The sequence below is a fragment of the Gymnoscopelus microlampas genome (assembly GCF_963454915.1).
Source record: "Gymnoscopelus microlampas genome assembly, chromosome: 24".
In the NCBI taxonomy this organism is placed as follows: domain Eukaryota; kingdom Metazoa; phylum Chordata; class Actinopteri; order Myctophiformes; family Myctophidae; genus Gymnoscopelus; species Gymnoscopelus microlampas.
In genome coordinates this window covers 16,425,368-16,442,768 of record NC_139961.1, presented here as the reverse complement: position 1 = coordinate 16,442,768, position 17,401 = coordinate 16,425,368, and the positions used below count along the sequence as shown (strand labels likewise).

Sequence of the window (17,401 nt, the reverse complement as noted above, 5' to 3'; positions counted from 1 at the left end):
TCTCCGATCTCAAACACGTATCAGGTCTCGGCAAGTTGATTTTCATAGTGTACTGAGACGAATGGCTTCTTCGAACATAAACCAAACCGGGCGAGCCGATAGCAGAGTGGTTAGGGTGCATACCACACGCCTGGCAGCGAGTCCCTGGTTTGATTCCCCGCCGGCACGGCCCATTAGCAGCATGTCACCCCTTTACTCTCTCTCCACCCGTCTCTGTCAAATAAAGGTTACAAAAGTCTGCACTCTGTGTGTGTGTGTGTGTGTGTGTGTGTGTGTGTGTGTGTGTGTGTGTGTGTGTGCACGTGCGTGTTTACGGCCATAGCTGAATCTGCATGCTAATGTCACATGGACATTAACACTGCTCGCCTTGACACGGGCGCACACACTTTCAGGCCCACTGTGATTGAAATCTTGATTGAACCGCCTTTAGTCGGCTTATAAACCTCTGGCTCTCATGTGTGTGTAAAAAGGTCACATGTATGAGCGCACACACGCGCAGCAAGGCCACGTGCATGACCCCGTGACGCAACAACCAGCAGCTCTCGACACAAAAGATTAAAAATGTAAGAGTACCGACGTGCAGCATCAATGCCAATGCATGCAGGACTGCACGCACACACAGCCAAACGTGCATCCAGTTAGTAGTCCTGGCTGCAACTATCGATTATTTAGTCAGCGATTATTCTATTGATTATTTATATTAATTATTCATATTAATCGAATAAATGAATATTCAGAATCAGAAACAGCAGATCCACAAGATTACAATGCATCGTTTTTTTGGCTGCTTATTTTTTTTTACTTTTCGCCTATAATATGGCCAAAATATTGATTGATTGTTAATTGATTATTTTATTAACCCATTAAGACCTGGAACTGTGTCTTTTTTTGATTTGAGCTAAAAAGCATTATTTTACACTTTGGGCTATTCAAAAATAGCAGATATACAAGCTCATTGCGCGGCATCGAGTGCCGCGCTATGAGCTTGTAGATCTGCTATTTTTGAAAAATCGTGAAAATGTGTGCAAATCTTTGAATATATATATTTTTTTAAAGCAAACATTTGTAACTCAAATCTTTGCTTCTGGGGGTCCCTGGAACAAAATATTTTGATGGGGGTCCGCGGCCAAATACATATAATTTTGGGGGTCCTTGACATGAAAAAGATTGAGCACCACTGATATAGAAACATATGTTTTTCAGAATACTGTTGAGATTTAGGAGACATGTAGAATCGGCTTCAGGTCTCAATGGGTGAAATTAGATTATATCACACACAAACACACACACACACACCGCTGCATTGTGAGCTTGAAGATTCGTTATATTTGAAATTTGTTGACTTTTTTAAACTTTCTCCTATAACGGCATGCCCAAAATATTGATAGATTCACCAACTATTTTATTACATACATTTTTTTTGTAATAAATTAAATCAATTAGTTTGATTAGCTGTTGCATCCCTGCCAGTAAGACGTGCGTAGGCCATTTCCTGGCTAAATGCAACGTGCGCTGGGAGCACTCACAGCGCTGCTGAGTAATTGCAACGGGCCAGAGGCCTGCGATAGCTCAGCTGGTCTGATTACTCTCATTCTACAGAGACCCAGCCAGCTACGTGGTCAGCAGTTAAGGGCACGGAGCGCTCTCCGTCTTACACAGAGCACTGCTGATATGCACAGACGGACAAAAAGCCGCCCGGCGACGACAAGCCAAGTCAGGAAATGTGTTCTCGATTGCACCCAGGCAGTGGTAGAAAAAGTACTCAAATGTTTAACTTAAGTAAAAGTAGCAATACGACATTATAAAATGACTGTTACAAGTAAAGGGCCTGTGTTCAAAATGTTACTTGAGTAAAAGTACAAAAGTATTGGCATCAAAATGTACTTAAAAGCAAAAGTACTAAAATGTTTGAAAATAGCAGATCTACAAGCTCACAACGCACCGTGCGCTGCGAGCTTGTAGATCGGCTATTTTCAAATAGCCTATGTATAAAATAGGGCTAAAGTGGTTAATGTATGTTTTATGATATGATCATTTATATCGGTAAAGTAACAGTAAGTAAGTTTTCAAATAATTGTAGTGGAGTAAAAGTACAATATTTGCCTTTGAGATGTAGTAGAGTACAAGAAAAAGTATTGAAAATGAGAAATACTCCAGTAAAGTAAAGATTCGTCAAAAGTACAGTACTTGAGTAAATTTACTTAGTTACACCACTGCACCCAGGTGAATGGAAGGCAGGGAGTTGCATTTCCCCCCCCCCCCCCCCCTCAAAAAACACAAACCCTTCTCGCTACTCCTATCCGCCTATGAGCACTCATCCTGTGCATAGGATGAGTGGCCAATTCAGACGTTATGCCAATTAATTCCTCCCCACGCACATTTGTGTGCCGTCACCACTGTTGTATCCTACCGACTCAGCTGCCAGTGAGGAGCCCCCACCGGGAAGACGTAGAGCCTCCATGCTACTCCTCCTGACTCCCTGCTGCCTCCCCCAGCCCGTAGGAATACATGCAGAGACACCCTCCCTGCCCGGATTCCCTCGCCCGAACACGGCCCAATTGTGTTCATATAGACAACCAATAGACGTAGACAATCCTTGGTGCCCCTAGCTATGAAGATGTACGAGGCACGCAATGGCCACTCGGCTCGTTCAATAGACACTAATTGCTCGGAAAACAACAGTTCAGTGAAGTACGGACCCTATCTGATATGCTTACTGTGCACGTTCTCTTGTATTTCCCTTGTGCTGCACTATGCAAGCACAGTTCATGGTGTACGGTGGTGTATATTGTAGATGTTGTTAAGTTTTTGTTGTAGATGTTGCCAATAATCTGTATCCTAACTCATGGGCTGCCTTTGGCGCCTGAATTTACGTTGCGGGGGTCTTATCCTATCTTACATCATCAATTGGAATTCCAAGCTAATAGAAACTGCAGCCTCTCTTCCTGGAAAGTTAGCATGCTGAAATAGGAGCCAATGTTCTTGTATTAATAAAATGACAAGTTTGAAATTGTGCTTGAATTGACCAAACCTGCCTACCGATAGGTCACTGGTAGAATTGTCCACAGCCCTCCTCTGAGACAGAGTGAGTAGACAGGAATGGTGCCATCTTATAATAACAAATGATATGAAGATAGGTTGAAAATGGGTGAAGTGGTCCTTTAAGCCCTATTCAAAAATTATCAAAATTAAAATAAAAAAATCACACCCAGTGTGTCTTGCTAGCTAATCACAATACTGGGCTAATACTGGGCTCACAGTGATGGAAGTGATTCATTTAAGTGTGCGCGCGTATTTATAGGGCTATGCACATGTGTCATGTGTTTCTAGCCAATCACAGTCCTGAATAGAGTCATGGTGGCCAATCACGGTGCAGGGTTAGGGGGGTACACTGGTGGCCAATCACAGCGTGGGGTTGGGGGGTGCAAATTCCAAACCTCACTTATAGGGGCGGTTGCACCGCCCAAAAATAACACATCTGCAAGTTCAGAGTACATCGCATGGTGGTGCGACTTGAGCTTGGGGAAGCCAGGTTGACATCGGTAAAAAAGAAAAATCTGGAAATATTTGCTGCATAAATGCCAATACTTTGTCAAAAATGTAAAAAAGACAAGACAAGACCAGATAAGCTATATATTATCGTTAGTCGGGCTCTAGATGTCGTGACCTCCTCCTGATATAAAAAAAACAAAACAAAGAGAATTCTATGATCTGTTGCACATTTTGTCAATTATGAAGGGCAGCCGCAGATAAAAAGGGCAGGACAAAGACTGAGACAACGAAAGCATTGAGATAACTAAGACCCCGATAGGCTCTATTCACAGCAGCCATATTATGAAGACATTCACAGGTGTTACCAATGATACTAATGAAGGCTCTGTTCCATTCTGGTCAAACAGAGTCAGGGTGCTAATGTTGTGCATGTTGGCTCACTGGAAACACTCTGCTACAGGTCTACAGTTGGGGTCCAGGGACCCTCATGGGCTTCCAAATGGCCCCTTACAGGTGTGTAACTCTGAGAGTTATGGGGGTCGTGGAAACCACTGTGCTACACTAAATGGAACAGAGCCTTCATTAGTATCATTGGTAACACCTGTGAAGGAAGTGATAATATGGCTGCTGTGCATAGCGCCTATTGAGCAACAGGCTGTATCTATGACACAATATGACAAGGACAGACGACGTCGGTGGCCAAAATATTTTGTGCAGTCTTGTGGATTTCACGCAGCTAAGTCACAACAGCAGTGACAATGACCTGGCGAGTCCCATGACAGCCACCACCAAACCCAGGAAACTGAGTCAGAAACCACACGCTACGCTCATTGCTTCAGCGTCGGGAGGCTGCAATTGTATCCGTCTAAGAGCCTCCGTATGCAATGGACTGTTGTGGTTTTGCGGGTTTACTAGAAGCCCAGACAGCAAGGCTCAGGCTTATCTCCAAAATGTGTATCCCTACACTATCTGGTGAGGGTTGGGTATCAACATTCAGTTCCAAGTAGTAAACGGATCCAAATTACCGGATAGCCATAGATATTAAGTAATCGCAATCGATAAAATCCTCATCATCTAGTACTGTAGGTCCAGTACTAGATGATGATACCAGTGTTTTTGTTCCTATAAATAAAAGCGTAAAACAAGCTTTAAGTGTTACTGCTTTCCATTGCGTTGTCATGGAATGAACGTATGAGAGGTTACTATTCATTACATTTCTTAAAGTTGACAATTAATACAAGTATTTTCAGAACAAAAAGTGTCTGAAATTGGCTGAAGTGCTACTAAAATATACAGTTTATTTCCGAGCAATAGTTCTTATAATCACAATATTTTTGTGACCTAAACTTTCAACCTCTTTATTTTACCATTATGGAACCGAAAGAGGGAATCGATTACATCTTTTTGTGATTTTTGTTATTAAAAGATTTTCCGATAAAATCTCAATGACTCTGTATCTGGGAACATCTTCCACGCCGCATCCTTTCCCTTTCGCATATCCCATCAGATGTGACCTTCACAAAAGGCATTTAAATCACCATCTGCTCCAGTGGAGCTGCTCCCAGGTCTGAACGCACCCATATGTCATCACTGCCGCCGGGGCGCAAACCTCGTATGTCCAGGACTGTTACTTTTCAGGAAATGAAAAGAAAAAAGAACCTGTGTTCCATTTAGGATTACGTAAAGATTGTGACAGGCCTATCCAAGACAAGTTACTTTTCAGGAAATGGAAAAAGAAAATATTGGTTCAATATTTATAAAACCCACAGAGACAGTTAATACTTTCAACCTGGCACCACTAGTTTGCTCATTATTAGGAAAACAGTAATTTAAAAAATATATATGTATAGCAAATATAGCAGATCTACAAGCTCACAATGTGTTGTGAGCTGGTAGGTCGGCAATACTTTTTCACGCCAATGTCATAAGACAAAGAACAAAACTGGGCATTCATTTAAATGGGAAAAGAACCGACAGAAAAAGATGAAACATGGAGATACAAGGTTTCTGCCTGACAGCTATGATGTGTAACCCCCTCCTCTCTTTCCCCCTGGAGACCCCCCTTCAAGACACATCAAATACCAACCTGCTCCAAGTCAACCTGTCTGCTTTTAATAAGGGTTCAGAATAAATTGTCGCTGTCGAGTGGAAACCTTGCATTACCAAAACTGCTCCTTTTTTATGATAAAAGAAAAAAAAAAACTATCTACAAGCTGGCATCAGGACACGTTGAGAGCTTGTAGATCTGCTATTTTCACTACTTTCTGTCAGACAGTCTAGTATGACGTGTAGGGTTTGGGATCCTTTAGGATTTTAGCGATTTCGGTTCCTTAACGGTCCGATTCCTTAAAGGTTCCCTTTAACGATTCCTATAGGGGTTCAAAATGGACCCTTACAGGTCTGTAACTCTGAGAGTGTACAAATGGAACTAAATGGACCCTTACAGGTCTGTAACTCTGAGAGTGTACAAATGGAACTAAATGGACCCTTACAGGTCTGTAACTCTGAGAGTGTACAAATGGAACCAAATGGACCCTTACAGGTCTGTAACTCTGAGAGTGTACAAATGGAACCGAATGGACCCATACGGGTTATATTATGGGTTATGGTGGTCCTTGAAATTAAAAGGTTTGAGAACCACTGGTATTGTAATTGTAATAGCAGACGTGAAATCCACACAACCAGCACTTGACAGTGTGAAAAGAAAAAAATCACACCCTGTGTGAAGGTAGCGGCGCCTTGATACATTTTGTCATCGATATGTGTTTATAATGTGTTTATAGCCATGTGTCACGTGAAGCTTGACCAATCACTTTGTTGACGGGTCTGACCAATCAGAACGTTGACAGGTCTGACCAATCAGAGCGTTGACGGGTCTGACCAATCAGAGCGTTGACGGGTCTGACCAATCAGAGCGTTGAGGGGTCTGACCAATCAGAGCGTTGACGGGTCTGACCAATCAGAACGTTGACGGGTCTGACCAACCAGAGCGTTGACGGGTCTGACCAATCAGAGCGTTGACGGGTCTGACCAATCAGAGCGCTGACGGGTCTGACCAATCAGAGCGTTGACAGTGAACACGGACAAAGTCAGGTATAGAGCAGCTAGCTAGCGCCGCTAAAAAAAGGTTCCGGTTCCTCAATGTTGGATCCGGATCCCGACCCTAATGACGACATTAATTTACGACAAAAACATAAAAAAGTCGACACAAGGTTTCAGTTTCCCCGACATGCACACAGACATGAGCCTGGGCTGAAGTTAACGGCAGTGCACTCAGTGCTCTGCTCTGAGGGCTGCCGAGGGCTGCTGACGCCAGGGAGACGCTTGCCGGATCCCAGACAAAATCATGGCCATCGACCAGCCCGGCCGCGTTTCGTTCACAAGTCAAGCCCTGGCCTTCGTTTTTCTTTTTTTCACCAATGACATCGTGTTCAACGGGTGAGTGGGGTTGACTCGCATTTGCTTAACCCATTAAGACCGGGAACGCATCCGTGTGTCATTTTTAGATTTATTTGGGCTGTTCAAAAATAGCAGATATACAAGCTCATGGTGCCGTGCTATGAGCTTGCAATTTTTTTTTAAATATCTTGAAGATTTGTGCAAATCTTTCTATATATATTTTTTAAAGCGAACCTAGGTAACTGTCATATGTCTCAACAAATGTCAAATTTTCGGTCGGGCAGGAACCAGCTAATCTCTCAAGAACAAATTCATAGCTGCACTCTGTCGGGAGCTGCGTTGAGAACCTATTGGCTACAAGTGGGCGTGCCTTCAGATCAGGAAGTAGGCCGCGCTTTTGAGGTTGGAGGTCAAAAGGAATGGTGGAGCCTGGAGTCAGCAAAACCAGCTAACTCCACCCCCCTTTGCTGGAGTTAGTTTGTTTTTAGCAGAAAGTTTGAGGATCCAATGGTTTTGTCAGAAGCACCTTTTAATACTTTTCATTGGTTCAATATTTTTTTTACCAACACACAGACGTAAAGGGTGTTCAATAGCACGGATTTATGGGAAAAAAATGCGAAAGCGGAAAAATGGATTTAGCTGGTTCCTGCCGGACACAACGCAATGCTTTATCAGTGGTGCTCAAACTTGTTCGTGTCAAAATTATATGTATTTGGCCGCGGACCCCAGGGACCCCCAAAATCAAAGATTTGAGTTACAAATGTTCACTTTAAAAAATATATATATATATTCAAAGATTTGCACTCATTTTCAAGATTTTTCAAAAATAGCAGCTCTACAAGCTCATAGTGCGGCACTCGTTGCCGCGCTTGTATATCTGCTATTTTTGAAAAGCCAGAGTATAAAATAATGGCTATAGCTAAAATCTAAAATGACACAGATGCGTTCCCAGTCTTAATGGGTTAAAAGAAAATAAAAGAAGGTACTAGGGATTGCAACCTTTACAGAGGTAACACGTTTTACAATGTGGATGATTGAAGTATAGTATTAGATAGATAGACAGACATACAGACTAAGAGACGTGAGTCATTGCATTGTGTGCTTAATTCATCAGCTGCTTTGAGATGCATTACTTAGCGTCACCTATTAATTATGCCGTCATTTGTAAAGAGATGTTTTGTCAAAGGAAGCAGCTTTACATGGACCGAGACGGCCGGACGGAGCGCATTGGCACCGACAAAACGACTGGCAAGGCCTTTGGCAAAAGGCAGCGTACGGGAGCAGTTGACTTCAATTACATCCACAAGGTCAAGTGACATGGGAGGGGAAATTACGCATGACTTGAGGCGATCGCTACTCGGATTGGAAGAAGAAAAATGGAGGGTCAAGACCCAGTTCCACAGAGCCTACGGCCATGACAACGCACTGACCACGACAACAAATGACTCAACGGAAAGGTCAGGAATTCTGAGCAGGCAGGCGGGCAGACATCAAGGGCGCTCGGGTGGCACGGTGGTAAAGTACCTGCCCACCACCGCGGAGGTTGTGGGTTCAAATCCACCGCAGTGCATATGGCTTTGTCGAGCGTCTTCACGAACACAACTGGCCAGCGTTTGTGGGAGGGAAGCCCGGCGGGGAGGGCTGTCACTGCACATACTCCCTACGGGCCGAGGGTGGCACCTGTCAGCGGGGAGTGTTGGGCGGGAGGAATAGGAAGACATCCTCCCGGTGGGGGCTCCTCACTGGCAGTTGAGTCAGTATGTATCAACAGCAGTGACGACAACACAGAAATGTGTGTGGGGAGGGAACTATTGGCATAATAACGACTAAATTGGGGAGAAAAAAGGGGTGAAAAGCGAAAGAAGGGGCAGGGGGGACATTACCCAGTTGAACGGGGGTCCCCCAAGGCTCTACTCTAGGTCTGTTAGTATTTCCCTCTACACCAAATCCCTTCACTGAAAACAGCAGCTCTACAAGCTCAATGCAACGCATTCGGAGCCTTGTAGATTATGCTACTCTCACTGAATATTCGCCCTTAGAATAAGGGACGCTAGGGTTCATGATGAGATTTAAGTGGGAGCCAGTGTTGTTGTGTTGACATAACCAAGACGACAGAATGTTCTGGTCTGGGACGAGAACGCAAGAGAGAGAGAGAGAGAGATAATCCACATTCCTGCCTCCTCGGGATATCTTCAAAAGGCGATTTATCACACACAACCCCCACTGTTTATTGAGATGGCACGGGAGACAGAGACACACACACACACACACACACACACACGTAACTATTACTAGACTTGTGAGGACATGATTTTGTGAGGACAGGTGATTTTACGGATGCCATTTTATAATATTTTGCTAATTTTAACCCCAAAGTCAAAAATAGACGATCTAAAAGCTCACAACTCTTTGCAGCGCAAAGAGTTGTGACTCGTAGATCTGGCATTTCCGGTGCACGGCAAGTAAGGCTATGTTGTTGGGAAACGGTCCACATAATGTCTATTTCTCAAATCGTGCTACACTTGTGGGGACATTTGGCCCTCACGTAGTAAAGTAATACAAGCACACACACACACACACACATACACGGTTACTGTTACAGCTCGGGAGAAGAAAAACCCAGCCTCTCACAAAGACAGATCTGCAGTATAAGGAGCAAGCTGACAAGGTGCCAAGCACAAACCCACAGAAAAAAAAAAACGCCAAGAGGCGTAATGGCATTAATGCACACTAATCGAGGGAGGGAGAGAGGGCTGATCCACCCACCCCCAAACCCCCCCCCCCCACCCCCAGGCTGAAACACTGCAGTATGCACACAAACAAGACCGCCTTTACGCCCCATCCAAGCCCCGTTTCCCAAGGACGGGGAAACGCACAAAGGCTGGCATGCAGCTCCCACGCTCAGCGCCGACTTAACATCGTCTAGGGAAGTGGGGTGGGTGGGTCCTGCCTGGAAAGCTAGCTTCCTAAAGCACCCGCTGCCAGGTCAAGGCCACGCTGTGTGTGTGTGTGTGTGTACGCTTGTGTTACTATACTTGTTAGGGCCAAATGTCCTCACAAGTATAGTAGAATTTGAGAAATAAGCTATTGTGAGGACAATTTTCCAAAATAATTAGGACCTAAATGGTCGTTTTGTTGTGCGCCGATGTCACGCACCGAAACCTTCAGAGACACAAGCTCACGACATGTTGCAACGCGACACGTTGTGAGCTTGTAGATCGTCTATTCCTGGCTTTACGGTGAGAGTTAAAAAAGGCCAAAAAGAAAAAGAAAAATGGCATTCATAAAATCACCATCCTAAAATGCTGACGTTCCATAGGAGTGGGATTGTGTGCGTGCGTGCGTGCGTGCGTGCGTGAGAGAGAGACCTTTGAAATCCTTCAGTGTGTGGTCTGTCTACATGATGGTTTACAGTATAATACCTTAGGCAATAAGGGATTTGCTAATGTTGACATTTCATAAGGCTAAATCTCCATTCCACCATCTAATGTTTAATCTTATTTCATATGATTATTATGCCCTTCATTCATCACTGCCTCAGCCTTTGAAGATTTACTGCAAGCGCAACTTTTAAGCACCTCAACTGACAGCAAGTACACCCTAACAAAGAACACGACGTCAATGAAAGGGATTTAGTCATATATTAAGTTGCCCAATTTGTCTAGTTTGACATTATGCAACATTTCATTAAATCTAGGGGTTAGAGAGAAGGGGGGGCAGGGAAGTCTCTAGATCAGATGTTCTCAAAGTGGGGTCTGGGGACCCCCAGTGGTCCTTGAGTGGGTTCCAGGGGGTCCCCAGCTAAATTTGTTAATATAGCATCAGAATACGTTTAACCACTTCAAACCTTTAATCAAACAATATTCAACGACTGAATATTTTTGAAACATTGGAACAACACAAGTCTTGCACGGACCCCCATCTCAAAATATCTTGTGCCAGGAGGTCCCTCCCTGGCACAAGATATTTTGAGATGGGGGTCCGTCACCGTGGCCAAATACATATCAATTTGGGGGTCCTTGACATGAAAAAGTTTAAGAACCACTGCTCTAGGTCAGTGGTTCTCAATCTTTTCATGCCGCGACCCCCCAAAATAATCATATTTGAACTGGACCCCCCACCCTGACAAGCACTTGGAATTGTAGCAGTTGAGGCATTACATTTTGTTTGCCTCAGCTCCACTGATACAGTACATATTGTGAAATTAGCCAATCTACAAGCTCACAACGCCTCACAATGTTCTTGCTATTTCTTGGACTGCTCTTATTTGACAATTTGCCCAATTTTTGATAGTATAGTTTAATGGTTACTTTTGACGAAGTAATGGTCTAATTTATTTTAGAGGTATTAAAAAGGTCTTAAGTCATTAAATTGTCACTTTAGAAATGTGCAGATACCCTGTATACACTTATACTGTATGTTGGTTTGTTTACGGTTGAGTGAGAAAACAATGTTGCACATTAAGCTAATCTTCTGGGTTTGAGAACCACTGCTCTAGGTGAGTAACGGCTATTGTTCGGCAGTTTACACACACAATGCCGTGGCCGTGCTTACAAGTAGCACTCTTCGTCTTTGGGCTGTTGTTGTGGTGGTTACGTTTTGTCACCGGGACGCAAACCGCCATTCCCACACAACAAGGCAAGACACCATAATTAAAAGGCTGCAGCGGCCAAAGCGCCGATTGTAGGCTTATATCTGCAACAATGTGGCCACTGGTGGTTACACAACACCGCAGTGTTTCTTCTCACAACAGACAAGGGCCACACATTCTCGCGCATGCATGCGTAAACACGCGCGCACACACACAGCTAATTTAATCAAAAGGAGGATCCTCACAGGTCCTTATCTCGGGGAGGGTAGGCTACCCTCTCTAAGTATGTTTTTTTTACAGTGTTGTAGCCTATGACAACACGGCTGAGAAGTAGAGAGAAAAAGAAATGAATGGGCAGTGATTGTGTGAAATTATCTCAGTTTAGGCTCCCTTATTGCTTTTTCAGGGACAGGCCGTCTTTAAATGTAACAAACGGGTCCGCTGAGAACCCACAACAAGTGCTGTAGTTTGGTGGTTTTGGGAGGGGGTCCCCAGATGACAGCGAAGGCGAAGTGACAATTTAAGGACCTTTTTAATACCTAAAAAAAAAAAAGACCAATGCATCAAAAGTACTCAACAAACCATAGGCTACTATAAAAAAAATGGTCAAACATGGGCCAAATTGTCAAATGTACAAGCTCACGACGAGCTGTTGTGAGCTTGCAGATCTGCTATTTTCGCAATATGTATCTGTGGAAGCGAGTCAAACAAAAAGGAATGCCTCAACGCCTACAATTCCAAGTGCTTGTCAGGGTGGAGGGGGGTCCCCAGTTCAAATAGGATTATTTTTTGGGGGGTCGCAAGCAGCCTGAAAAGGTTGAGAACCACTGTACCAGAGAGCACAGTGTGCGCCTGTTGGATGCATGGCTCAGCTCAATCTCTCTCTCTCTCTCACTCTCTCTCAGTGGTGGAAAGTAACTAAGTACATTTACTGAAGTACTGTACTTGAGTACAATTTTGAGGTATTTGTACTTTACTTGAGTATTTCCAATTCTTTTACTTCTCCATTTCGGATCCAAATATTGTACTTTTACTCCACTACATGTATTTGAAAACTTTAGTTACTAGTTCACTTTGTAGATTTGGATTATTATTACAAAACATACAGTAACCACTTCAGCCCTGTATACATTTTGGCCATTTGAAAATAGCCGATCTACAAGCTAAAAATGCATTGCGATGCAACACATTGAGAGCTTGTAGATCTGCTATTTCCCCCTAAAAAAAATTATCACACCCTGTGTGAAGTGAGTGGTGCCTTTGATGAGCCCCGTATCGTATTGATGTTGTCATCAATGTTTGTGGACAGACATACGTACATACATACGGACACAGCCAGATATAGGAGTGGTTGGCACCACTCAAAAACTACACATTTGAAAACTTGTGAAATGGCACATTCTGCATAATTAGTACTTTTGGTACTCAAAGTACATTTTGATGGCAATACTTTTGTACTTTTACTCAAGTGCATTTTTGAATTCCGGATTTATACTTGCGAGCATTTCTACATTGCGGTATTGATACTTTTACTTGAGTAAAAAATGTCAGTACTGTTTCCACTGCTGCTCTCTCCCTATCTCTCTCTCATGTTGGAATGCTGCAGTCTGCAGCAGTGCACCCACCGCCGCCATCTTACCACCGTCTGTCTCCTCTAATGTGGACAAAATACACCAGCAACACAATAAAATACACAAATAAAGCCTCCTCATCTCAGCCACAACTAATAGACGTCGTATTTGTTTTAGTTGTAAGAGTTTTAAGACCTGGGCCAGGTCGTGTCTTAGAGCAAAAAAAAAAACGTGACATTTTATCCTAGAATAAGCGTTAAAACGCCAGGTTTTTGTCCTAAAACGAAATAAATACGACGTCTATTTAGTTGTGTAAGCATTGAAACGCCAGACTCAATGCTTACACAACTAAATAGACGTCGTATTTTATTTAGTTTTAAAGACAAAAGCCTGGCGTTTTAAATGCTTATTCTAGGATAAAATGTCAAGGCATTGGGATTATGTTATAGTCAAAACACGCCCCGGCCCACTCCTTTTAAAGTACCCCTCGGGATACGGAAAAAATAAGACATTGTTATAAGAAGAATAACCATGGCATGATGGCGCAGACACCGCTGCCCCCCCCCCCCCCCCCGTCATTTGCGTGTTTTCTGTCAAAGTGTCGTTTTTTGGGGGGGGGTTCTTCTAGTGGGGACGTCATTTGTCGTCCAGCGACATCGTTTTTCATGAATGTTGATTTTTTGTTCAATTAAAAAAAAATGTTTTTTGTGTGCTTTTTCTGCCTTTATTGACAGTATGCATGTTTATCCATCAACATTAGAGGGGGGGTCGGCGGGGGGGTTCTCTCTAAAAGACCAACCTACGGTATATAAAAACGTAAATCAAGCCTCTCTCTCTCCCATCCCCCTAAAAACATAAAATGTTGACAAGATTTGCTACGTATCTCATGATCATTCCCCCCCTCAAATCAACGGATTCATGTATAAATGAGCAAACATGTATGCGACTATGCGTGTTTCGTGGAAAAACGTTCAACAGCTGAGCTGAGGCAATATATGACAAGAAAAAGCCTTGTTGCGACCCGTCCCTAGCAGTGGTCTACCGCGGATCGGTGTCGCCCGCCGACAACGCAGAGGCGAATCGCCTCTGCGTTATCGGCGGGCGACACCGATTCAATCCACTGTCAGTGGATCCACTGACAGTGGATCGGCTGGATCCACACATCTATATAGCAGAATCAGGGTCTTCTCTCTCTTACCTCCACGGCGGAACAAGCCGCTACAGCCACGATCAGCAACAATAAAGCCGCACTCCGGTGTCCCCCCTCCATGCCGCTGTGTGTGCGTGTGAGTGTATCCCCCTAAAAAAATGCGTCCCAAAAAAACGCAGTGTTTTAGTGGGATCTCGTCTGATCTTTGGGGGTCCTGGGACTTGGTTGGTTGGTTGATCCAGTGGATCCCGGTGAAACAGTCAGGTCTAATATGCGTGTGTGTGCGTGCGTCTGTGTTGCCCGTCGTTTGATGGTGGGCTGAACCCACACCAGCTGCTTTCTCCGTCAGCAGCGCCCGCCTGGGATCACCTGACCGGAGCAGGAATTACGCACGCACGCACGCACGCGCACACACACACACACACACACACACACACACACACACACACACACACACACACACACACACACACACACACACACACACACACACACACACACACACACACACACACACACACAGGTGTGATGACTCAGTATGTGGTTGTATTGTAATCATAGTGAGTAGCTGGATGTAGCCTGGGGGCCGGAGCATTCATTCATCCATTTATTCATTCATCCATCCATCCATCCATTCATTCATTCATCCATTTATTCATCCATTCATCCATTCCTTCCTTCATTCATTCATTCATTCATTCATTCATTCATTCATTCATTCATCCATTCATCCATTCATTCCACATTTACAGGACCATATTGGACGATAAGCCAGGGACCCCCATAATAGAAGATTTTTACGTCTCTCTAGCAGTGATTTCAACCATTTTAATTTCAAGGACCCCCAGTTTGACATGCATTAGGCTACGGACCCCCATTTAATGGCATGTATGTCTCTGGGACCCCAATTCATATTGTAAAATCAATGTTAATTTAACTATGAGAGTGTACAAATGGAACATTTGTACACTCTCAGAGTTACAGATCCATAAAGGTCCATTTGGTTCCTATCATTTAGCTGGGGACCCCCTGGAACCCCCTCAAGTACCCCAGGGGGTCCTCGGACCCCACTTTGAGAACCAATGCTTTAAAGGACGACTCATTTTCAACATCTTCATATGATTGGTCCTCACTAATACTTAAGACAAACATTTTATGCGCATTAGTGAGGACCAATCATACAAAGATGCTCTCCTATGAGACACAGACCGAGTTGGGGAAAAAAATTACCATTTAATATTAAATGGTAGGCTATTCGGTACCATTTTTATCTACTCATAGAAGAGCTGTGGACACTTCAGAAACGCAACCTCGCTTTACCACCGGATTGTATAGTAACTTCTGTGACGCACGCGGAACTGCTTCGCCCCTAGTCATGCGTCTCCTTCCATGAGGATGAGGATAGCACTGCCCGGCTTTCCTCCGTGATGGAAAATAGTGCTCAGCGCTAGCACTGGCTGGGGAGGGGGGATAATTTACAAATCTGTCCCTATCGATACATAACTCGAACGGCGCTGAGTCGGCTCTAGCGGCCTTCGCAACGTTCGGCATGGCGACTCGCTCACTTGACGGCTCGCTCGCTGGTGCCTCTCTTTGCTCAAGACCGCCAGAGACGGTGCACCTCCAACGTTGTAACTGTTTTTTGCTACCAAGTGGGCCGAGTGGTCCGCCTCGCTGGGCGACAAAAACTATGCCTAAACCTAACCTTAATCACAATACAATAATCTGTGACACATTTTAGATAACATACATAGGCAGTGGCGGGAGAGGGATTCGATCCCTGGGCGACAAGATAGGAAGCCTAATGCTTAACAGTAGCCTACACGCCACTGAGATTCCTGATAATAGACCATATTCACACGTCGGCCATATTGCCATTAAGTCAATGAAATGCCACCCCAGTTGCCACTCCAGTTGCCACAGCAACGCAATGTTAAATTCCAAAATGGCCGCCGTGTGAATATGGACTATGCAGGGGTTTGGGAGTTATTTAGGGCGGTCCGCTCATGTGAGAGGCAGTTCCGCGTGCATCACATAAGGGGGGCGTTGCCAAATTACTACAACGATCGGGTGGGAACATAGAGTTATAATATATTTAGAGGGCGGATTGCCCCGCTCCCAGCTATTCATTTCAATGAATGCTCAGTGGCGTTTTGAAGCACCCGGAAGTAAGACATATTGGTTCCATATTGGTTCCATGGGTCCATTCCATTGGTTCCATGGGTCGTGGCGTGTAGGCGCACAAACGGCAGATGCACAAGTGTCGCAATATCAGAATATAACAGGCCGCTTGACTGTTATACCGTGGTTCTGGGGGCTTGGGTGGGAAAGACGGGTGCACTTCAGAAACCTGCCTACCAGTGACATCATCATTGGGCAGGGTTTTTTTTTCCAACAAGATTTCACATTTTTTATTTAGATTTGTATTAACGCGAGAACAATGGCTTCCATTATAGCATGCTAACTTTCCAGGAATAGAAAGCCTGCGATTTCTAGTAGCTTGGATCGATGATGTCACAGGTAGGCAGGTTTCTGAACTGTTCACAGCCCTCCTCTGAGACCCAGACGGGATAGACGGGATAGTCAAAAATGGTACCATATTATAATTAGCATTAGTGAGGACCAATTATACGAAGACAGGTTGAAAATGGGTGAAGTTGTCCATTAATAGTGGTCTTCAAGAGACAAGAGGGTGTCCACACACACTGGTAGCCAAAGTGTCAATATTTTATTATAGGACGCAGAGCAAACACAGCAACGTATCGGCAGGCCTTCTTCAGGGTAGGGTCCTTTAACCACTTAAACCTCCATACGTACGTTGGGAAACTGGGATACAAGAAGAGTGGGCGCTAAGGGACCCAAAATGTAAAATTTTATATTTGAACTTAGTGTAAAGTATACATGATTTGAACATCTATGGTACTGTACATCATTATCAGACCTAAATGTATACTTCAACTTCTTGTTTGTGCCCCAAAATGACTGGATGTACAGGTTTTGTAGCAATTTGTAGCAATTGTAGAAATATTGCTGGGGTTTAAGTATTTAATGTGAAGGCCTATATCCTGGGTTTAATGTGAAGGCCTAGCCTGGGTTTAATGTGTAGACCTAGCCTGGATTTAATGTGTAGGCCTATAGCCTGGGTTTCATGTGTACGCCTAGCCTGGGTTTAATGTGTAGGCCTATATACTGGGTTTA

At 44.1% G+C, this 17,401-nt stretch overlaps 1 protein-coding gene across 2 annotated transcripts in view; it reads right to left on the bottom strand.

The window, feature by feature from the left end:
• The window catches only part of appa (amyloid beta (A4) precursor protein a), a 91,880-nt gene extending 77,345 nt beyond the window's left edge, over positions 1–14,535 (bottom strand). Inside the window, exon 1 of one of the 2 annotated variants that reach the window (XM_084051526.1) lies at positions 14,252–14,535. In XM_084051526.1, the coding sequence (XP_083907652.1) occupies positions 14,252–14,323 (72 nt within the window). In that variant the 5' untranslated portion in view covers positions 14,324–14,535. The remainder of the gene's footprint in view (positions 1–14,251) is intronic. The other variant, XM_084051525.1, reaches the window with a different exon arrangement.
• Between the last annotated feature and the right edge of the window lie 2,866 nt (positions 14,536–17,401).